Raw genomic sequence first — 25,168 nt, 5'->3', positions numbered from 1 at the left:
TAATATTACAAATTAATTATTATATCAAATTAACATTTTGATAATATTTAATACTTAATAAATGGCTTCAGATTGAATTCTTAAGGATTTCTATTCCTGAAAAAAATTGTATGCTGTGTCATCAAATGGAGTAGCATGGGCAGAAATCCAAGAGCTGGTCTTCCTCAGTGGCAAAGGATAGAACTGAAGAATCATGCCTGGATATAAAACTATCATAAACTGGAGAGATTGAAAAGAATTAGAGGCTTTTCAGGCACCTGTGACTCAGATCCTAAAGAGATTACTTGATTCACCTAGCCACGGGCTCAAACAGTGCTTTTGTTTGCTAGATACGCATTGCATCAAACCAAGGAAATCTCCTTTCTTGTGAGGAAGCAACCCAAAATTGAGGAACTAAAAGTTAGGAAGTAGGATTGTGGGCTCCATTTAAAAAATAAGGCAAAACTTGGGACTTCAGTTTGAATCCTTCATGTTTTGGTAGAACCTGTGAAAGCTTGTGCTCCGTTGGTATAATTTTTGAGAGCTCAGGGTCACATTTGGATAGTGACAAGCTGAGACACTGGAGTAGGACTTTATTGGAGTAACCTACTCTTAGAGAATGGTTTTAATGCTTCAAAACAAAAATGGCCCCTGAGGTCCTTTCCAACTCTGTATCTCTGGGTGTATCATTCTTCTGTCTTCCTAGTGCTCACATCAGTGGGCACTGAGACCTAATCATTGACCTTGTATTATGGTCCATAGAACTTCCTGATTTGGGAGACCTTGCCTCTCTTGTGGCAGGTTACCTCTGCTCTGGAGTTGCCCCTTAATCCTCTTGAATGTTTTCTGTCCTTTGCTGAAACTGTCTACACCTAGATATTTCCATACTAGAAACTTCCATGCCCCACGCTTATAGTCAGTCATGTATTTATAGAGGCATATATCTAGAGGCAGCTAAGTGGAGCAGTGGAGAGAGCTCTGGGCCTCAAGTCAGAAAGATCTGAGTTCAAATACAGCCTCAGATATTTGCTTAGCTGTGTGACCCTAGGTAAGTCACTTAACTTTTGCCTGCCTCTGTTCCCTCAACTGTAAGATAGGGATGATAATAGCCCTTTCTTTCCAGGGTTGTTGTGAGGATCATATAAGATAATATTTGTAAAGAATTTATTTAGCACAGTACCTGGCACACAGCAGGTACTTAATAAATGCTTTTTTTGGTTCCTTTTTTATATATTGCCTGTACATAGCTTGTCTGTACATAGTTATTTGCATGTTCTCTCCCTCATTAGATTGTGAGCTCCTTGAGGGCAGGGACTCTCTTTTATCTTTCTTTGTATCCCCAGCTCTCAGCACAGACCTACCCTGACTGCTCCCAATAGTCTCCTCTATCTCCTCTTGACTTTTCTTTTTTTTCTTTTTTCTTTTTCAAGGCAATCAGGGTTAAGTGACTTGCCCAGGGTCACACAGCTAGTAAGTGTCAAGTGGCTAAGACCAGATTTGAACTCAGGTCCTCCTGACTCCAGGACTGGTGCTCCATCCACTGCACCACCTACCTGCCTCTGAATCCTTTCCTTCTTACTTTCATTCAATACTTAGTGCAAGTTCTTCCTTCTATTTGAAGGCTTTCCTAATCTTCCTAAGATCCCTGGGCCTCCTCCTCTCAAAATTATCTTGCATTTTTCTTTATATATGCTTAAATATGCATGTCATTTCTCCCAACAGAATATAAATTCTTAGAGGGAGGAGAATATTTCATTTTTTCTTTGTATCCCAGTGCCTGGTTCATAGTAGATATTTAATAAGTTCCCATTGATTGAATGGTTGATTGCCTAGTCAAAATCACAATTTTCTCTTTCCCCATCAACCCACAAAATAATTTGCCCTTTGTTTATGTTTAATACAAATAAAGTATTTATGTTTGTTCAACATCTGTACGGCTCCCTGTATTGCTGTTATGTTCCTTGGACCCAGACTGTGCCATGCTCTCTCTGGTTGCTGCTATGCGTTGTCAGTACTTGGATCCTATTATTTTCACTCCCTCCATCCAGCCCTAGCATCCCAACTTTAATGCATGTAATTCAACAAACATGAATTAAGCTCCTACTGTGTACAAGATCACATATTAGGAATAATAGCTAAAATAAAACAACAACATCAACAATAATAATTAGCATTTTTAGAGTTCTTCGAGGTTTTCAAAATGATTCACAGATATCATCTCATTTGACTTTCACAACAACCCTATGAAGTAGGTGTTATTATTATCTGTATTTTAAGTGACTTGCCATGGTCATATAGTTAGTAAGGGAAGGTAATTGTACACAAAGTACAATCAATGAGTCAGGGAGAGAGACATTAGGGAGATGATCGGATCTCAGATTTAGGGATAAAGGGACCTTCAAGATCATTGAGTTCAATTCCCTCATTTTACAGTTGGGGAAACTGAGGCTCAGACCTATTAAGTGACTTGCTGAAAGGCCAAGAGTTAGTAAATGGTAGAATCAGGTCCTCTGACTCTTAACTCAGCATTACTGCTCAGAGAAAGTTTCATGGAGGAGATGCCAATTCAACTCAGCCTTCCAGGATGGGAAGGATTTTAGCAAGCAGAGAAGGCAGGTATGAGTGCACATAGGAATAAAACCTTTCCTGATCCCCCCAACTGTGCCCTCCTTCCCAAACTACCTTATATCTAACTACTTTGTATTTATCCTCTTTATAGTTATTCTGCATCTATTCATACATGTACTTTCCTCTAATTATCCTCAGTTAGAATGTAAGCTTCTTGCAAGTAGAAATGGCTTTACTCATTGCATTTGGTTCCCCAGTGCCTAATATGTGATCAAAGGTATAATGACAAGATCAGTCAATTATTCCACAATAATTTATTAAGTGCCTCTTATGCAGCAGACACTGATGGTGGATGAATAATCTAACATAACTGAAACATATACACTGAAGTCCATGCCAGTAGTAGGATCAGGAACACAGTGCTTTTGGAGACGTGTTGAAAGTCCATGTCCTGAAAGCACTATTTACTAATGAGTTTTAGTGACACAGTACACTTTAGTAAAGAATGCAAGCTGGAAACATCCAGAAGCCATGGGTCGAGCTTATGAATCAACCTCATTGTCTCCATACAAAAAGCTAGCTCACTGCCTGCACAAATGCTTTTATGTAGCCCATTGTAACCCAAACTGGCCTTTGGAAATAGAATAATCTGGGCTTTTTATCCTTTAAGGATAAGTCTCATCATGAATGCTATTTAAAAATCAATTAAATGAGCATGAGCTACGAGCTAGCTACAGCATGTCTGGTTTGCAATTAACACTACTTTCCATGGCTTTCCAACACTTCCAGTCATCCTGCCTGCAATGCAAATAAGTTATACTATGGGATAGGGGTAAGACTGGGAGAAACTGCTATTTAGCCCTAAAATCTGGCTAATTTAGGATTTTCCTCAAAGCAAAAGACAAAAAGTACACTTAAAAAAGGGCATGACATTCATAAGTGAAGTCAGTGCTATGTTCAGTTAGAGGTTAGTGAAAATAATAATATATTTTTTTCCCATTCAAGTTCACAGACCCTTGAAGGTCAACAGTCGCCAGACTGAGAATTGCTCTAAAGGAGTTATTAACTCCAGCTGTGTTCCTCCTTAGCCTAACCCTACCTTGCTCTCTCCTCTGGCAACAAACAGCCTTGTTGTCCTTCCCCAAGGGTTCCTCCCTACCCAGTCATCCACTATGGCACTCTAGGTGCCAGAATTCCTATTATATCTCTGACTGTAGAATTGGACCCAGGAGAGCCTGGAAGCCATTAGGAAGCTACAGTTATAATCCAAGTCAGAAATAATGAGAGCCTGGACTAGGAGCAGAAAGGAGAAGGCTGAAGAGTTAAAACACTCAGGATCTGGCAACTTATTGGATATGAGAAGGTGAAGAAGCAGGAGGAATCAAAGATGGCGTTCGTTTCCAGACTATACGATTGGGACAAGCCTTTAACGGAGAAGGGAAGCGAGGAGGGAAAGGAGATTAAGTTTGGTTTTGGACATGCCGGGTTGAATGTGCTGACAGGACATCCAGGGAGAGAGGTTAACAAGGCAGTTGAAAATAGGTCTAGAAAATAGGCAGAAGAAACTAAAACAAAGTTTGAAGAGGAAACAAACAAGGGTAATTTTGTTATTTCTATGGTAACTTTAACATAAACTTTTTAAAAAGTGTATGTAACAGGTTTACTCATTCTCATTTTCTTTGGATTCTTTTCTTATATAATCCGCCTTTTCATTCTCTGCAAGCTGAAGTGCTCACGTTTATTTATGATTGTTAAGATCATAATAAAAAAAAAGAAAATTTTAAAAATTCAAGTTTGGAACCCTGAGAAATGTCAGACTGGAGATCCAGTTCTCCAAGTTATCACTGCAGAGGAGAAAACAAACTGTGGGAGAGGATGAGATCCTCAAGAAAGAGAGTGCAGGGGCAGCTGGGTGGCACAGTGGATAGAGCACCAGTCCTGGAGTCAGGAGGACCTGAATTCAAATCCGGCCTTAGACACGTAACATTCACTAGCTGTGTGACTCTGCGTAAGTCACTTAACCCCAATTGCCTCACCAAAAAAAAAGAAAAGAAAAGAAAAAAGGAAAAGAGTGCAGAGGGAGAACAAAAAAAGGCAAAGGCAACAGTCTCAGGCGATGCTCATCCTCAGGTGGGAGAAGGAGCAAGATAAGCTAGTGAAGACACAGAAGGAGCACTCAGAGAGGTAAAAGGAAAATCGGGGCAGTACAGTGACTCAGAAGCTGAGGGGGGACAAAGCATAAGACGAGGCAAAGGACCAGCAGCATCAGACGCTTCGCGGAGTCAAGCAGGGTGAAGACTGAAAAGGGCCACAAGATGGAGACCTTTCAGAGATGGACTTGAGTGAAGTGATGGAAACGAGATCTGCACTGTGGTGGGTAGAGAGTGGCAGCCAGCACAGACAATTCTGGCTATTATAATTTAAGATGTCAACAGGGTAAAAGTTTTTAAAGAGTTTTATAACTCCATCCCGTCCCTTTTTCTTTTTTATCTTTTAAAAATATTTTTTATTCATTTTTAACTTAAATACAAAATAAGAAAAGAAAAAAAAAGAACATTTCCATGTACATAGCAGAACATGAGAGGAGTTAATATAAAACAAATTTCCACTTCATGAAAACCTATATAATAAATCCTACATGTTGTTTTCAAAGCAACCTAGCTTTTCTGTGCTTCCTGCTAGGCTTTGTTCTCCGCTGTGCACTTTTTATTTTTTTTCCTCCCTTACCTTTTTCTTCCTCCACCTCACTCCCCACCCCAAGTCCCAACACACAGGAGACTAGAGTATGTTTATAGGAAGAGGGGGCAGAACCAACAGAGAGAAAAAGATTGAAGATGTAGAGAAAAGGGGGAATAATTGGGGTAAAAGCATAGAGATGGCCAGGAGACAGGTAGAAATTGGAGAGGTTATCTCTTCCACTGAGACAAGAAGATAGGAAATCTGGCCAAGACAAAGATACTTCAATGGACAAAGGAGGGAAGAAGTTTAGACTGAATGACCTGTATCTTTTTTAAGTAGAAGTAGAAGTTAAGCAGAAGACAGGTTATTGCCTATGAGTGAAGGGGAAGGAAGTGGAGGTGGGCACTTGAGAAAGGTCAAAAAAGTCTGAACCAGTTGCTATGGGAAGATGTGATGGAGAGTTGATAATAGGAGCAGAAAAGAATTGGTTTACAGTAGTGGCATCTAGATGAGGGAAGATATTATTAAGTTCTCAGGCACCCAACACTATGATCTCCTGAATTTTTCTAGCAGTGTTTGCCGACTTGGGAGTTGAAGCAGAAAAGGCAGATAACTGGTTTTCCAGGGCGGGGGCTTATTTAGTAAGATAGGAACAATAAAAATCATAGGGTTGTGAGAGATTGAAGGATGGGAATTGAGTAGTGTTGAAATGGGTTTAGCCATAGTTGAGAGACAAAATGAAGTCAGAGCAAGAGTGATAGCCCAGGAATAAAAGAGGAGCTGTAAAATATCTCTGGGAATAGAATCACAATTTCCTATTTCAAAGAGCTGTCAATCAAGCATAGGGGAAAGAGGCTGGGACATGGACTCTGTAGACCAGGGCCTGAATTCTAACTTTGCTACCTTGCCAACTGTGTGCTTTGGGGCAAGTCAGGTCTGAGCCTCAATTTCCTTAACTGTGAAATGAGAACAATAATACATAAGCTACCTACTTAGAAGGACAATGGTAATAAAAGTGTTTCCAAAAACCCATATATATGTATATGTGCATATATAATATATAGTATATATTATATACCAATGCTATACATGAGATATACATATAATATATAAGTATACCTTGTGTGTGTGTATATACACATACACATACATATGCATGCATACACACACACACACACATGCACACACACACACACACACACATATCTGGGAATATCTCTTTCACAACCTGCTTCTTGGTTTTAAAATGCTAAGCTATAACATTCCTAGGTATAGGTTGTAAAGTTAAACATATCTATTTAATAATCCCATAAAATGACTAGGGATTAGGGTTTCCAGACATAGACTGTCTACAACAGGTAAGATATTAGCTCCTATTTCAATATAATAAGATAAAAATGGGGAGAAACTGAAGGCCTTTATTTGTATTTTAAAGAATCCTCTTCACAAGAACAGGATTGGGGCTGTGTGGCTAGATAAGTGAAAACGATTCTGACCGCAATCTGAATGAGCCAACACTGTGTGACATGGCGACCAAGGGGACAAATGCGATCTGCATTAACAGAGGTATATTGTCTAGAACGAGCTAGTTGGTAATGCCATTGTATGCTGACTGGTCAGACCACAACTGGAATGCTATGTTTGGTCTGAAGCACCACAGTTTAGGAAGGAGCAGCTGGAGCATATCCAGAAGAATTGCAACCAGAACAAGGAAGGGCTTCAAGGCTAGGCCTTACAAAGATCAACTAAAGCAACTGGAAATGTTTAGGAGAAGAATATACTGCCTTGGGGGAGAGGGGAGTTGATAGACGGGATAATTACACTAGTTACTTGGAAGACCATCTAGCATTAATGAGTTAATTGTGGAGGGCCAGATTTCAGGCTTTGTGCTAGGGGAAGATTCCTAACAGAGCTGTTCAAAAGCAGAAGGGACTGCCTTAGCGGGGAGCTAATTCTACCTCAGTGCAGGCCTTGAAGCAGAAGCCATGTGACTGAACACTTGTCTGGGGATAAGGTAGGTTGCTGTTCACGCAGCTTGGACTCTGCAGCTTCTGAGGTCCCTTCCAGCTCTGGGATTCTGAGATTCCTCTGCACTTGTGACCACAATCCAATGTCCATACTCTGTGGACAGTTCTTAGGCCACTTATATAAGACATCCATCCCTTACCTCTTTCTTTCAGGCACACACACACATTCCCCCTCACTGATACCATCATTTTGCAAAAGTAGAAAACTATGGGCACAGAACATTACATTAATTGGCAAACTTGGTTGACGTGCTGGTTCGTCTTGGTGAAGTGTTTTTATTCATTTTCTTTTTTTATTCTTTGCTTTGGGTGCTGCCTGGGAAGCAGAGGAGGAAGGAATATATTTAGAAATGAAGTTGATATAAAAACAAAAGAGAGTGATAGAAAAATTAAAATAAAGATTTGTAATTGAAAGGTGTGAGAAGCAACGTGGAATAGTGAATGGATAGATAGAGAGCTGTCCTGAAAGTCAGGAAGATGTAGGTTCAAATCCTGCCTCTGATGCATATTGGTTATGTGACCCTGGGCAAGTCACTTAACCTTGTGTTCTAGGAAACTCTCTAAGGTAATGAATTTCAAAAAAATGGAAGTTTCCTCCCCTGGATGATCCCCATACCAACAGGTCCGGTCCCTACTCCTATGGCTAAAGGGTATTTAATTTGAGAGAAAAGGGAGCCTCCCATCTTCACTGTAACACAGAACAAGCACACTCCAGACAATCTTTAACAGCAGTAACTGCCCTTCCTTCTTTGTTTGTGTTGAGTCACTTGGATCCAGAGTCAACACATCCCCTTGGGTTTGATCAATACTGGCCCAATCTGGGAACTAACCTACCTGAAGGAACTCAGTGTGGATATGCTAGCATACCTTCAAGTGAAGCCATAAAGAGTAAGAAGACATTTATGATTCCTTTATTCAGTTTCAAAACTATCTTTGGGGTATTCCTTTTGTTTATAACCAAATGAAATATATTTGCATGGGAGTATTTTGGTTGTGTTTTGTTCTGAATGCCAGTAACCCTGATTCTTAGGGAGAAAAACAAAATAAAACAAAACCAAACCTGATTTTAGTTCTAAGAATGGGAACATGTAAGCTCATCTCTTCAACAATTTTACTGAGAGAGATGGGGCAGGATATCACAACTCACCACAGATAGATAAATGACCCTTTTTTTCTTTTGGAAAGAAAGAAAATTCGAGTTTTAAATTACTTATGGAAAAAGAGATCAAAAGCATCTCTTTCAAAGTCACACTTTGTGGCTGAAGTGTGAAGGATGAATCCTAAACAGGCAAGCTACATTTCTCTCTGAATAACATGACTTTCCTAAAGAAAAAGAAAAAGCAGAACCTGGCCCAAAGAATTTTTGATTTTACTGAAAAGGAGACATTTGAAAAATTGTCAAAAACACCTGAAACAAAGCTCTGTTAGGCAATTCTATCCATCGCCTGTGAGCATGAATTTTGTTTTTTTTCCAAACTGAAGAGATTAGAAAGAAAAGATTTAAAGGAGAAAAGCCTAATTAAATTAGCACAGACTCCAACATTCTGAACAGATGCACTTAATAATAATAATAATTTAAAAAAAGAGGAATTAAGTGAAAAATGAGGATATGCTGGCTGGCCTGTACATAAATTACCTTTTCAGGAACACTGAAATTGCTATAGGGCCAGCTTGGAGAGCTTCAAACATTCCAGACTAATGCATTTGTTCCATTTAAATTGAATGTTGATTGAATTGGATAAGCTACTGTATTTATTTCAAGGGTAACATATCAAAGCATGGCCAGGAGTGAATCATGACAAAACATCCATCCTGGTGCCTAGTTTAAATGAAATGGTAGGGGAGCTGAATGGATGAGATTAAGGATATGAATGAACATGAATAAATCCTCAGATGTCCTCATACTTGGCTTCCATGTTACTGGATCATAACAATCCTAGCTTCCCCCACCCCAACTCCACCCCAGTCTCCTGGCTTCTAGAAACTTCCCACCTTGTCTGGGTCAATCCTCCCCATTCTAACATCCACCTCCATTTTGCTTTTCCACAAATAAGACAAGTTGATTGATCTCCCTGCAACTGGGATTTTAGTTAATCTAGCACAGCTAATTATCCCTTGAAGTTAAAGGAAAACCTTTACTCCTGTGCTTATGATCAAAGCAGGAGTGAGTCTTCTCAGTTGACAGAATCTTCCTATGACTGGCTTGTTGTTGCATAGTCCACTACTACAGGGGAACCAACTACCCCAGCTATAATCCAACTCATGCCAGATAGCAAATCTTTTCCATGAATCAGCCAAGCTATCAGCAATACCTTCCTTTCATTTCCCTCTCCACTACCATTCGTTCTTTGCTTGAATCTCTGTTTTCTCTACTCTGATTCCCTAGAAGACGTATCCTCCTGATGAGGCGGCAGGGACTACCTAAATTAGTGTGGGTACACGAAAAGGAAGGTAGGCAGCTGGGTGGCACAGTGGATACAGTGTTGGGCCTGGAGTCAGGAAGACTCATCTTCCAGAGCTCCAATCTGGCCTCAGACACTTGCTAGCTGTGTGGCCCTGGGCAAGTCACTTAACCTCTCCAGCCTCAGTTTCAGTGCCCTCATTTATAAAATGGGGTGAATAATACCACCTACTTCACAAGATTGTTGTAAGGATCAAATGAGATAATCTACATAAAGTATTTTGAAGGGCTTGAAGCATTACATAAATATTATGTAATTTATATTAAATAAATTATTTAATTAATAAAATAAATAAAAAAATTATTATTTATTATTGTTGTATCATTTCAGTTGTGTCTGACTCTTCATGACCCCGTTTGGGGTTTTCTTGGCAAAGATACTGGAGTGGTTTGCCATTTCCTTCTCCAACTCATTTTACAAATGAGAAACTGAAGCAAATAGAGTTAAGTGACTTACCTAGGGTCACATAGCCAATATCTGAGGCCAAATTTGAACTCAGGTCCTCCTGAATCCAGGGCCCCACTCTACCCAGTGCACCACCTACTTGCCCCATTATTTATTATTGTATAACAATGTATGAGGCAGAGTGATATAGTACATAGAGAGCCAGTCTTAGAGTCAGGACAACCTTTCATATATACTAACTCTATGACCCTAGGCAAGACACTTAACCTCTCAGTGCCCCAAGCAACTCTGTAAGGCTAGACATTGCAGAGGTCAGGTCGGTACCTGCACAGATAGAAGGAGTTACCTCATCTGGAAGTTTCCAATGACAATGAAATCAAAGGTCTAGTCCCTATTCCAGAGCCTATTATGTTATGTTAGGTTATGACTTCTTAACAGCCAAACCTAATGGCCTTTTCTGAACCTTCCTCCTTCTTGTCCTCTGTGTAGTCTTTGACCTTTTCAATCATACTTTTCTCCGGGACACTCTCCTCTCTCTAGGTTTTCTTGACACTGCTCTCATCTGGTTCTCCTCCTACTGTATGACTGTTCCTTCTCTGCCTCTTACTAGATCTTCATCCTGGTCGTACCCACTAATCATGAATGTACCCCAAGGCTCTATCCTAGGTCCTAACGTCTTTTCCCTCTATATTATCTTACCTGGCAATCTCATTAGTTCCCATGAATTCAATGATTTTTCTGTTGATGATTCCCATTCTATATATTTAGCCTTGATATCTCCTGAGCCTCAGTCCTACCACACCAACTGGCCTACTCGCTCCTCTTTTAACCTGACACTCGTCTCCCACCTCCACGCTTTTGCATGCCTGGAATGCCGTCCATCCTCACCTTTGTTTCTTCCTTCAGAGATTTTCTTCAAGATCCAGATCAAGTCCTACCTACTGTCTTTCCTTCCTTCTCTAGTGCCTTCTCTCTTAGATTACCTTCCATTTTCACTGAACATATCTTGTATGTACACAGTTATCTGTATGTTGTATCCTTCATTAGAACATGAGCTCCTTGGGGGCAGGAGAAAGTTTTTCGTTTGTTTGCTTTTACCTTTCTTTTTCTCCCTAGCACTTAGCACAATGCTTGACACGTATTGTAAGTACTTAATAATGCTTGTTGACTGATTGAACTGAACACAGTAGCTGCTTAATAACTTCTTATATTATACTTTAAATAGTACCAAAGGAAATTAATGAAATGATTAACTCTCTTTGTATGTACAAGGGTTAGCTTGGCTCAAATGCATCCTTCTACATAACATCTTTTGTAATTCCCACTTCCTACCTCAACTACCAGTGCGTCCCCCCAAACTACTTGTATTTTATTTTGCTCATACTTAAATGTGTACATGTATTCTCCTATGATAGAATGTGGACTCCTTGAGGGCAGAGATTGTTTTATTTTTGTCTCTGCATGCACAGCACATAGCATAGTTTCTGGCATACAGTGGGTGCATAATAAATGCTTGTTAGTTGATTGAAGAGTGACTAAAATGTCTCCTTAATTCACTTTATCGTTAGCACAGTACCATGCACAACACAGATGTTTAACAAGTCTCTGACAAATCAATGAATGAATGCCCAATAGGCTGATAGGTAGTCAGCTAAAATGAAGCAAAGGGTAAAATAATAATTAATCACAATAGCTCATATTCATAAAGCCATTTTAAGGTTTGCAAAGCACTCTACACACACTATCTCATTTTTAAAATTATGTTTCCCTCATTTTTTTGTTTGTTGTGAGGATCTTAGGAAAGCATAGCTTCAAGAACTAGAGCAAAGCTGTGGAATTCTGAGAAACAAAGGAAAGACCAGTTTAACAGAGTGTAATGAGAGGCTAGGCTGCTCTTCCTGAACATGGGTACCAGATACACCAAGAGTTAAAGAGGAAAAGAAAAGAGCACGTGGACAGAATCTATTCCTGCACATGGTGTCTTCGGTGGGCAGGTTCTGCAACTCTTTCCAAAAGCATCTCCCAGACAGGCTTGTGGATAATGCTTAACAATGCCTGCCTACTTTTGCTCATGATTCTCCTGCTCATCGGGCTATGAAAAGACCTGGGCTCTCTATTTCTCTAGTTCTTTATACCCCTATGAGTATTTACTTGTTGCAAAAATCCAAGTAAGTAATAAGTAAATGAGCAGACTTTTACTGGAAGATGGGCACACTGATAATTTTGGTCAAACATTGATGTGGTGGGGATTGTTTCCTGGTAGCTAATATTAGTGTATGATTGATAAGTGTTAACCAGAAATGCAGACATGAGAGTTAATGTGTGACTGCTTTCTCCATATTCTTTAACCCAGGGATCTCATGGCTGTACCCATACCCCTAAATTAAGATCAAACACAGGAAGAAAGGCTCCCCTCACCTCCCACCCCCATCAAAGTATTTATAGCACAATTTTTTTGTCTGAGCAAAGACTAGAAACAAAGCAGATGTCTATCAATTGGGGGATGGAAACATTGTGGTATATGGTAATAACAAGAAAAGTTAGCATTCATAAAGTGTTTTAAGGTTTGCAAAACGTCTTAAAAATGTTGTCTCATTTTATCCTCATAATGACCTAGTAATAAGAATAGGTGTTATTATTATTCCCATTTTACAGGTGAGGAAATTGAGGCAGATAGTGGTTATGTGATTTGCCCAGGGTCACACAGTTAGTAAGCTTCTAAGGCCAGGTTTGAACTCAAGTTCAAACTTCAGGTCAGGAGCTTTATACATTGTGCCACATAGATGAACATTACTATGCCATAAGATCAATCACAAGAACTAATAACGAATATGATAATGACAGAGCAACAGAGGAAGACTTATTTGAATTGATACAAATAGAGTAAGCAGAATCAGGAAAACTATAGACATAATAACGTAAATCTAGTCTCAGATACTTTGTATTTGCATGACCTTGAGCCAGTCACTTATCACTCTCAGCCTCATTTTCTTCATCTGTAAAAGGAGGGCATGAATTGCGCTTACTTCATAGGATTATTGTGAGGGTCAAACAAGATAATATATGTAAAGCACTTTGAAAACCCTCAAGTAATATATAAATGCTATATAATATATATATATACTACATAAATAATACTATAAAAATATACAAATATATATGTATTAGTAGTAGTAGTCATTTTTCTGAACTTTTTTTCTTCCTTTTTTGTTCCTTGTGATACCAATAGCCTCACTAGGAAAGGGAGTGAGAGGGACATATTTGGAATTAAAAATAATAAAAAATTAAAGACGTCAACAATTTTTTTAATGTTTATTGAAAGAAAAAAAATGCCTGATTTTACTTTGTGCTATTGAGAAGCTTCAGAAAAGTACTTACCGGTATTTAAGTAATTCTGGAGAGTATTTTGATTTGGCTTTGAAAATCACCTGTAACGACAGAGAAAAATGACATCATTGAGTGTGCAGGAGGCCCACAGCAGCAGAAACTATGGCATCAATTGAAATTTCCTGTACATTTTTTTTTTTAACATGGATCTTGAGGCACTGAGAAACCCATGGCTTGTATAGCCAAAAAGACAATGTCTCAAATTTTGTGAGGTGACTCTTGAGTATTTCAGGCTAAACATTTTATACAGGGTGAAAACTGTAAAAGCAATATTTCGAGTAAACTATAGGTTGCCAACTTCTCTTTCATTTTAGGATTCCAAATTTATTGTGTGCTTTCTGTAGAGGCAAATTCTACCACTGACCTGAACTCAAAATTCTCACTGACCTAAGTGGGTGCAACAGCGGTCACCAAACCAATGTGGGAATTTCAGGCTGTTGTTATTTCAGTGTGATTTAACTGTCAGCCCATTCTTCATCCCTCATAGCACATTTTGAAATAACAAAAACCTTCCTGACTTCAGTGCCCTTAAAGCAGATTATTTTCTTTGGGAGAAATGTAAGCTCTGCCTGGTTCTTAAGCTAAGATTGCATTTGCATATGGCAAATCTATAAAAATAATAGTAATAATAATTGTTGTATCAATTAAATTAATTTTTATTAATTAATGTGTTGCTTTAACATTTGCAAAACACTTTACATATATTATCTCATTTGATCTTCACAACAACTCTGTTCAGTAGGAGCTATTATTATTCCTATATTACAGAGAAGGAGACTGAGGCTAAGAGAGATTAAAAGAATTGCTCAGGGTCACACAGCTAGTAAGGGTCACCTTCCCAATCACCCAGGTGTGAAACTTGGAATCAAGTCCTCAATATATCACTAGGTCTGAAACTTGGAATCATCATTAACTCTTCCCCGTCATGAATCACAAAACTAAAAGGGTCCTCAGGAGCCATCTAGGCCAACTTATACCTGAGCAAGAATTCTTCTAAGCCACAAAGCCAATCAAATGCTAAGTAATGTCATTTCTACCTCTATAGTCTCTCCCTTATAAGCTCCCCCCTCTCCACTCTCAATGTACCCACTTTAATCCTCATCTCTTCTCAACCAGACTATGGCAATAAGCTCTTAATTGGTCTTCTTGCCTCCAATATATTTTCCGTAATCCTGCCTGAGCAACCCTCATAATGATCTGCTATTTCACTCTAGTCAAAAACCTTCAGCAACTCCCCATTTACTGCTGAATAAAGTACCAACTCCTGACCCCAGTATTCATAGCTCTCCTCAATTAACTTCCAGCTTGCCTCTCTATTCCCCTTCATATTCTTTGTGTTCCAACCCATCTTGTACCCCCATTCCTTCTCATCCTGCTCTCTCCTGTCTCTGTGGATCACAGAGATTTCCAAGATTGGAATGGACTCCTAGCCACCATCTGTTTATATCTCTCCCTTCCTTCTAAGCCCAACTCAAATACCTACTTTATGAGGTCTTTCCTGAAACCCCTTTCAACTTCTCTAGTCTAAAATTTCCCAAAAGCACCTTGCCTTGGATACTTTTATACTTATTACATGTACAGAATCACAGGACTGACTTTAAATTCATTGTGAGGGGGGATGATTTCATATTTATCTTTGTATTCCCATCACTTAGCATAGTACTTAGGACCAAAGTGATGGGGTTGGGATCTGGGTCCCAGAAAGGAAAAACCCTGGACTTTCCCACAAGGCCAAATTTCTGGCGTTCCCCGGAGGCTATAATCCCAACAATTGGTCTTTCATTGTGGACCTCCCTATGGCCCCAGGTCATTTCTCCATTCTCCCTTGCCCAGGTGGTCCAGGTCCCTGGAATTCTATTACCTCATAGACTACTTGGCCACTCCTAGATCCCTCCCATAGTCTTTCTGTATATAAAGTCCATCTTGTCTCCATTAAGATGCTTAGATTCTTATAATCTAGCCACTGCTTATTCAAGTTCAGACTCCTTAAGAGTCTACTCAATATGACGGATGTTCTAATAAACCTTGTCTTTGGCTGAAAGAAGGCTTAGGTCAAATTCTTTCGGGCAGGATCCCTGTGTTGTGATTTTGGGGTCCCAGTACCCCTGAGCCCTTAAACTGCATTAGGACCATAGATTTAGATCCAAAAGAAAGCTTAAAGGCTATTTAATCCAATCCAAATGAGAATTTTATAGATGTCAGGAAACTGATGTCCTGAAAGTTTAAGTGTCTTGCTCAATATCACACAGATAGCAAGTAGGAGAGCCAATTGATTAATCAATCAACCAACCAACAAGTACTTAGTACATTCCTACTATGTGCCAGGCACTGTGCTAGGTTCTGGTGATAAAATGTAAAAAATGAAATAGTCCCTGTCTTTAAAGAGCTCTTATTCTATCAGGATAGACAACACATACACATACAAGTATATTCAAAAGAAATACAAGGTGATTTTTTTTTATGGAGGCAATAGCAGCTGTGGACATTTTTTATATTTTCTAATTTTTTCTAAATGCATTGTCAGTTCGCTGACCCTTCTCTATTTTGTTAGTATGTGTTTTTAGAGATAAGCCTGAGGTCCAGAGAGTCTTATATCTAGAAAGAATGAATATCAGACCCAAAGTTCTGAAGTGTTTTGCAATCACTAATACCCTTAGGATGTTAGATCATTATCAGATATTATTCAGGGTTAATTTACAGCTGATAATGACAGATAAAAGATCTAAAGAGATTTGGAGTTCTAGCTACTTAACACTCCTTCTCCCCCAATGAATCCTTAGAAGAAAGAGAAAAAAAAACCCTAAACCTATTAACAAACAGCAAAATTGACTTTCAGTGGTGTTAATAATGAGCCCTGCAAGTATTTTGCAGAAAAGTAAAGTACACATGAATACTGGACTAATTAATTGGCCCCTGAATCAGAGTTAGCTATAAGTGCACACCCACATGTATTAGGTTTTCTGGTGCAGTAAAAGTCATATTCCACAGGCTGAGAGTTTCAAAGCCAGAAGGCACTTAAGATCCCATTTAATCCAAACCCCTCATTTTACAGATAAGGAACACTAAGGCCTGGAGTGAAATGACTTGCCCAAAGTCACTAAGCCTGAGAGTAAGAGAAGCCCCTCCCCCAACCCCTGTTCCCATTCCTTCCCCTCTTCTTGTCACCAAGTCTACCACACAAGCTTTGAAGAAACCCACATGTGAGACCCAAGCTCCCACTGACCACAAGATATATGTGAGCTTTATACTGGGCTGAAAGTACAAAAGGGCTTTGTCTGCTGGGGATGGGCCATATATCAGAGTTCAGTAACAGGGAAGGGTCATTGCCATACGACCATCAGCTTGTTAAGGAAGGCTTCACTGAGAATGTGGAATTTCAAGAACTCTTCAGACGAGGGAAGAATGGGCACTGAGGGCATAAGGAGGGGGAGAAAATCCTAGACAAAGGGAAATTCCAGGCATGATGGAAGATGAGTATTTTTATCATGACATTCTTAATGGGGGAAACTAGGGTACAGTCATTCCTTGTACAGTGTCATACACCAGTTCAGGGGAGCATCCAGGACAGGGTCCTAGACAGAGTAGGGGCTCCACAAATGTCTGCTGAATGAAAAAAAAATAGATTTGCAGGAGGGAACCAGAACAAGAAGGAAATGCCTTTGAGTTGTCTTCCCCTGGGTCATTTGGCAAATACTAGGGTGTTGTTTTTTTTTATTTTTAGGAATAAAAAATAGTGCCCTGAAATATCTTTTTTTAACCCAGATATTCATGACCTTTCATCACCATCAGAGCTTTACCTCCAGTAGGCATTAGGGATCATAGGATCATAGATTTATATCTGGAAGGGACCTTAGAAGTTATGAAATCCAACTTTATTTAGCTGCTGAGGAAATGAAGGCCCAGAAAGATTAAGGACTTGCCCTTATCAGCAAGTATCTGATGTGGGATTTGAATCCCGGACTTCCTGACTTGGGCAGGTATGTGGTGCAAGATAGACTGCCCACCCTGGAGTCAGAAAGACCTGAGTTCAAATCTAGCCTTAGCCACTTAGCTGTGCAACCCTGGGCAAGTCACTTAACCCTGTTTGCCTTGGTTTCTTCATCTGTAAAATGAGCTGGAGAAGGAAATGACAAACCACTCTAGTATCTTTGCCAAGAAAATCCCAGATGCAGTCATTAAGAGCTGAACACTACTGAAAAACAACTGAACAACAACTTTTAGTCTAGTATTCAATCTGCTCCGATATGCTGCCCACCTAACACTGAGTCATTCTGAGGAAACAATGTTGTTGCTGACAGACTAATTTTGTTACTAGTGATAGATGACGTGATCGAAAGGCTTTTGGTGTAGAAGCTAAGTTCAATTCCATCTGCCCCCCCACAAACCACACAGCGTGAAGAAAATTATTTCATCCCTTGGTGTTTCCTTTGCTGCCTGTAAAAATGGAGTCAATTTACCAAGCAACTGAACCTAAACGTATTAATATATGCGACTGCAAAGTTGTGCTACTGAAATGTAACATGAACTTGTGGAAATATCAAAGTGAGCTTTACAAGCTAAACAGCTGGGTGCTTTTGATGCCTGAAATAATATTCCACAGGTTCATAGGTGACAGAGAGACAGACAGACTGAGAGAGACAGAGACAAGAGACAGAGAGAGACAGAGACAGACAAAAAGAGATAGAGACACAGGGAGAGAGAGAAGAGAGAGAAAGAGACAGAGAGGAGACAGAAAGAGACACAGAGAGAGACAGAGACAAGAGTCAGGGAGACAGAGACAAGGGACAGTTAGGTGGCACAGTGGATAGAGCACTAGCCCTGAAGTCAGGAGGACCTAAGTTCAAATCCAGCCTCAGCCACATAACACCTAATAGCTGTGTGACCCTTGGCAAGTCACTTAACCTCACTGCCTAGCCCAAAACAAAAGAAAACAGAGACAGAGACAGACAAAAAGAGACAGAGAGCAGTAACAACAACAACAAAAAAAACCCAAAACACGATATATCTTTTACCTTTGCCAGTGAAACACATACTATCTCTTGGAAAGTTTCTACCATGACTCATAGGCCCCATCAGCCGCAACTGAGCTCAGTTACTTCAAGTCTTCATAGTAGACTCATTTCAGCCCCGTGAAATTAGGGATGATAGAAACATTTACAGGTCATCTAGTCCAACCCCTTTATTTTGCAGATGAGGAAAGTGAGGCTCGGAGAGGTTAAATGATTTGGACCAGGTCACACAGATAATGAGAGAGATTTCAGGTCCTATAGCTCTAAGTTTAGTATTCTTTGTATTTACTTTGTAGTATTTTGTATTAGGGGTAGCTCATGAGGACCAGGCCTAGAGTCAGGAAGAATCACCTTCCTGAGTTCAAATCTGGCCTCAGATACTTCTTAAGTGTGTGACCCTGGACAAGTCACTTAGCCTTCAGTTTCCTCATCTGTAAAATGAGCTGGAGAAGGAAATGACAAAACCACTCCAAGTATCTTTGCCAAGAAAACTCCAAATGGGGTCATGAAGAGTGGGACACAACTAAACAACAACATTTTTTTGGGGGGCAATTGGGGTTAAGTGACTTGCCCAGGGTCAACAATAACATTTTGTATCAACTCTGTACATGCCATTCATTCCCCATTCCCACTCCCTTCCTAGACCGAGAATTTAAGTTCCTTGAGGGCAGGGGCTATTTCATTTTGTCTTTACATTCCAAATCACCTAGCAAGGTAACTGGCACATAGCAGACACTTAGTATGTACTTGCTGAACTGAATTGAATTTAGTGTCTGCTATGTGCCCAGTATTATGCTACATATATGCGGAAACTAAAAGAAATCTATATGGCACAATATCCACTCTTAAAGGGCTTACGATCTTGTTGAAGAGATAAGTTTGGCATTTATAGAACCACAAAGGCAAAATGGAATGGGAGAAAAAGTGTTCAATCGGGAGTTAGATGATCTTGGCTTGCATCTTATTTCTGCTACTTTCTATGTATGTGATCTTGGACAAATCATTCATCTTCTCTAAAACTCATTTTCCTCATCTTCAAAACGACAGTCGTTGACTAGGTGATCTCTAAGGTACTTTACAGCTGAAAAATCTTATTTGCCACCTGTGTGACAATGGTCAAGTCAACTAACCTCTCTGAGCCTCAGTTTCCTCATCTATTAAAAGGGAATTATAATACCGCTAGTACTTATCTCAAAGGCATTTGTGAAGATGACATGGGGTCAAGCATGTAGAATACATTTAAAATTTAACCACCTCAACATTAGGTTTTTGTGTGTGTGTGTGTGTCACACAAATGCAATGCTGGAAATATTCAAATTCCAAAACACATGGTATAGGCTACTAAGTAGATGAATAAATATTTTCGTATGTCTATGATTTCAAGGATGTTGATGCTCTATCACATTATAACTCTTCACACCTTAGTCTTCATAAATCTTCATGGTCAAAGACAAACACAATCCATTACTTAGTCAAGTCTATCATTCTGTCAATAAGTCCTCTCTAAACTTAGTTAGGTGAGTCCAGGGACAAACGACACACAGTCAGCATGGCGGCACCTTCCTGCTTGGTCGGACCTGTCTGGGCAAGTGCTCTGCTGCCATAGCCTTCAGGAACTCAGAACACCAAGTACTACCAAGAGTGGGACTTAAGCAGAATGAATAAATTAAATTAGCTCAGCTGGTTAGAACACGATGGTAAAGAAAACTTCAGGTTCGGACGGTTCTGTCCCAAAGCAGGCCAAATAGCTTCTCTCTGTTCTATGGTCCTAAATTACAACCCTAACTTAGCCACCCATCTTGCAAATGCTCTTGGTCATATGGGAGGCACTGAGTCATCAGTGCAAATCCCATAGGAAAAAAATACCTCAAGTCCCACACTCTACTAACAATAGTATGTCAGTGGGGTGTGTCTTCTTGGGATATAAAAGACACCATTATTACATGATCTGTAAAAAGCTCATTGCAAACTGAAATGAGCATGTCAAGTTTAAAATCTTCCTATAAAAATAAAGTAGAAAACTTAAAAATATATTATTTCATGACAAAATGCGCTCTTATCGCTCTTCAGTGATGGGGGGGCTATAGATATTTATTCTGCAAATGCTGTCAGACACTGTTGACATGTTGGTTAGTTCTGCTGTTCTGCTTTTTATCCTACCTTTCTTTTTAAATCTTTGTTGTAAAATTTTTGATCCTACGATTGCTAATGCCTACTGGAAGTAAAGCTGTGATGATGAAAGGTCATGGATATTTGGGTTAAAAAAATGCTTCAGGGCTTGCTGAGTAGTGAACAATATAGGAGAGGATATATTTGGAAATAAATAGAATTTTTAAAAATTATCAAGAAATGCAAAATGGATAATTTTGATTACATTTAAATTGAAAAGTTTTTACACAAACAAAGCCAATGCAACCAAGATTAGGAGAGAAGCAGAAAACTGGGAAAGAATTTTTACAACCAGTGTCTCTGATAAGAGACTCATTTCTAAACTATATAGAGAACTAAGTCAAATTTATAAGAATACAAGTCATTCCCCAATTGATAAATGGTCAAAGGATATGAACAGGCAGTTTTCAGATGAAGAAATTAAAACTATCTATAGTCATATGAAAAATTCTCTAAATCATTACTGTTTAGAGAAATGCAAATAAAAACAGCTTGAGGTACCACATCACACCTATCAGATTGGCTAATATGACAAAACAGGAAAATGATAAATGTTGGAGATGTGGGAAAATCGGAACATTAATGCATTGTTGGTGGAGTTGTGAAATGATCCAACCATTTTGGAGAGCAATTGGAACTGTGCCCAAAGGGCTATAAAAATGTGCATACCCTTTGACCCAGCAATAGCACTTCTAGGGCTGTATCCCAAAGAGATCACAAAAATGGGAAAAGGACCCACACGTACAAAAATATTTATAGCAGCTCTTTCTGTGGTGGCAAAGAATTGGAAATTGAGGGGATGCCCATCAATTGGAGAAGTTGTGGTATATGAATGTAATGGAATACTATTGTGCTATAAGAAATGATGAGCAGGCCGATTTCAGAAAAACCTGAAAAGACTTGTATGGATTGATGTTGAGTGAAGTGAGGAGAACCAGAAGAACGTTGTACACAGTAACAGCCATGTCGTGCTATGACTAAATTTGATAGACTTATCTAGATATCTCTAGAAGTCTCATGATGGAAAACGCTGTCCACATCCAGAGAAAGAATTTTGGAGTCTGAATGCAGATCAAAGCATATTATTTGCTCTTTTTTTTTCTTCTGTTTTGTTTTGTTTCTTCTTTCTTGCGGTTCCTCTTATGGGTTCTAATTCTTCTTTACAACATTACTAATGTGAAAATATGTTTAATAGGAATGTACATGTAGAGCCTGTATCAGATTTCATGCCATCATGAAGAGGGAGGTGAGGAGGGAAGGGGAGAAAATTTAAAACTCAAAAGCTTTTGGAAGTGATAGTTGAAAACTAAAAATAAATTAATTAATTTTTTAAATTATCAAGAAAAAAATCATTAAATTAAAAAATAAAATTATCAAAGTCAAAGGCTGCTAGGTGGTACAGTAGATAAGAGTGCTTGGCCTGCAGTCAGGAAGACCTGAATTCAAATATGACCTCAGATACTTACTAGCTGTGTGACCCTGGCCAAGTCACTTAACCTTGTTTGCCTCAGTTTCCTCATCTGTAAAATGAGCTGGAGAATAAAATGGCAAAGCACTACAGTATCTTTGTCAAGAAAATCCTAAACAGGGTCATGAAGAGTCAGACATGATTGAAATGACTCAACAACAATACTTCAGAAAGAGATCTGTATCTTAATTAGTTCTTACAATTCTTTTGCATAATTATTTTTTATTTTTTTCTTATTTTTAATTAAATTTTTAAACCCTATTGAGTCTTCATTTTTTTCTCTTTCCCATCTCTCCCCTACCATTGGAAAAAAAGAAAAAAACCCTCCTACAATTCCTTTTTGAGAGCTACTTCTACTCTCACTGTTCCACTCTAACATGTTCAGCAGTTGATGAGCTGGGTTAGGATCAGGGCTCCTTTAAAGTCCAGACTGGACACCTCAATAAGTCATCCTGGGAAACTGAAGAAGATTCTTCTCCCCAGCCAACAAATATCTAGTACTGAAAAGCAGCTACTAGGGACTGTTTCTATGAGCTTCAACCCTTGACATGGAAAAAAATGTCTTAAGAGAAGCTGGATACATATAGATAAAATTGAATGAGAATTATGTGCAACCTCCAAATTTATTCTGTGATTTCATTGCAAAGGAGCTGTGTTCCCACCACCCTGTGAAAGGCTCTGACAAAGTAAAGGGCTAGAAGTTAACATCAGAACCCAAACCAAGCCCCAGCTGATTCTATCTCAAGGTCATATCCCTTTTCTGGGAAAAGATGAAGTCTCCAGATAAGGTGGTAGCCTAATATTAAATTTGCTTTATCTCAGCTACAGGGTGGAGAAATGAGATGAAAGTTTCAGAATAAAAAAGAATAACTGTTCTTTCAAAAAAGAAAAAAAAACCCTTCCTCATGCTGATCATTATTCACTTCTAATAGTTACAATTTTTCACTAGTATTTCATCCATTCAACTACCTACTCAAAATGTCTTAGGAATTCTGCTTTTGTTTATTAGCAGGTCTATTTAAAATTCCTGAACTGTCCAATCACAGTATCAACAAAATCAAATCCCTTTATTTCTGTGCCATTTTGGCCTTTGAAAATAAAAGGGCATCAAAGTTTTGGAGTGAATCTTTTAAAATATAGTGTTCTTTTCACTTGGTGGATTGACTGGATTCCCAGTGACCTCATTAAAGATTGATTAGTTCTTTTGAGTCTCTTGGGACTAATTTTAATTTCTCTCTGGGCCTGCCAGGCAATCTCTTATCAGACTCCCAGATCTCTCTTGAATACTCGGCATTTGCCCCTCATTGACATCAGCAAGAATTCCAAAACAAGAGGAAAGAGTGGAGCCCCACCTCTGAGGGAAAGAGTGAGTTAGACAAAGAGAATTACTTTTTAATATTTTATACTGTTCCAACAGCTGTTTTCAGTATTTAGTTTAAATTTCTTTTTCAATCAATATAAAATGTTACACACACACACACACACACACACACACACACACACACACACACACGAGAAAAACAAAAATCCAGCAATACTGAAGAAGGTAACACAGTCCTTCTAAGTGACTAAAGGTCAAATGAGGCCAGATACAAATACAAGCAACCTCCAACTTCTAAACCAGTTGTGTTCCAAAAGTTAGTTTGTATGTAGGTTGCTTGGAACTCCAAATGCATTTACTCATAGAAATAGTGTTCTATGGAGGTGGTTAGGATTCCCAGACTAGTGCACAAAACTTATTTAACTTGTAACTAAACCAGAGTACTCATAATGCTACAGCACTAAGCCCTGCTGTGGTAGGCACCCTACCCAGGTCACTCAAAAATCACCTCCTTCCCTCACCCTATATAAAAACCCCTAATTTTCTCAATGCAGATCCTCTCTCATTTGGGTACTAGAAAGAAATCTGATTAAGAAAAACACAATAGTAAGGATTAGGTCCCCAAAGAGATCACACAAATGGGAAAAGGACCTACATGTACAAAAATATTCATAGCAGCTCTTTTTGTAGTGGCAAAGAATTGGAAATTGAGAGGATGTCCATCAACTGGGGAATGGCAGAGCAAGTTGTGGTATATGAATGTGATGGAATACTACTGTGCTATAAGAAATGATAAACAGGCTGACTTCAGAAAAACCTGGAAAGACTTGTATGGTCTGATGCTGAGTGAAGTGAGCAGAACCAAGAGAACGCTGTACACAATAACAACCATGTTGTGTGATGACTAATATTGATAAACTTAACCCTTCCTGGCAATACAAGGATCTAAGACATCTCCAGAGGCCTTGTGATGGAAAATACTATCCATATCCAAAGAAAGAACTATGGAAGTTGAATTGCTATTTTTTTTCTCTTCTGTTGAATTTTGTTTCCTCTTTCTGATGGTTCCTCCTATTGGTTTTAATTTTTCCTTACAACATCACTAATGTGAAAATATGTTTAATAGGAATGTAAATGCATAGCCTATATCAGATTGTATACCTTCTTGGGGAGGGTGGTGGGGAGGAAGGGGGAGAAAAATTTTAAACTCAAAAGCATATGGAAGTGATTATTGATAAATCAAAATAATAAAAAAAAGAATTAGGTCAATCAATCAGCAAGTATTTATTAAGAACCTACTGTGTGCTAGATTCTGGGGATACAGACAAGAAATGAAGTAATCCCTACTCCCAAGGAGAATACATTTTATAGGGGGAGACAACAGACAACATACACATTTAAAATAAGTATACTCCTCCCAGAGGTCTTTGAAGTTTCAAAACCATTACACATTTATTATTTAGTCTGTTGCAGGTGCTCGGCTAAACACTGGTGATAAAACAGAAGTGAAACAATCCTTGCCCTCAAGGAGATTAGATTCTAAGAGAAGAAATAATATATGCACATGCAACAACAGAATTTATAAAGAATGAATCCAAAGTGGTTTGGGGAGAGGGTAGTGGCATGGAGTGAGACCAGAAAAGGTCTCCTGAAGAAGTTGGCTCTTGAACTGTGCCTTGAAGGAAACTAGGAAT

The 25,168-nt window shown here is 39.0% G+C and overlaps 1 protein-coding gene across 2 annotated transcripts in view; it reads right to left on the bottom strand.

The window, feature by feature from the left end:
• Nucleotides 1–25,168, bottom strand: part of LOC114049879 (integral membrane protein GPR137B) — a 97,757-nt gene that overhangs the window by 28,391 nt on the left and 44,198 nt on the right. For both annotated transcript variants that reach the window (XM_027871321.1, XM_027871323.1), the window contains exon 2: nucleotides 13,499–13,548. In XM_027871321.1, the coding sequence (XP_027727122.1) occupies nucleotides 13,499–13,548 (50 nt within the window). The remainder of the gene's footprint in view (nucleotides 1–13,498; nucleotides 13,549–25,168) is intronic.

This window comes from Vombatus ursinus, unplaced genomic scaffold (assembly GCF_900497805.2).
Source record: "Vombatus ursinus unplaced genomic scaffold, bare-nosed wombat genome assembly UNPS02014798.1, whole genome shotgun sequence".
In the NCBI taxonomy this organism is placed as follows: domain Eukaryota; kingdom Metazoa; phylum Chordata; class Mammalia; order Diprotodontia; family Vombatidae; genus Vombatus; species Vombatus ursinus.
Note: the sequence above shows the minus strand (reverse complement) of the source record. Positions and strands in the feature narration are given on the sequence as shown.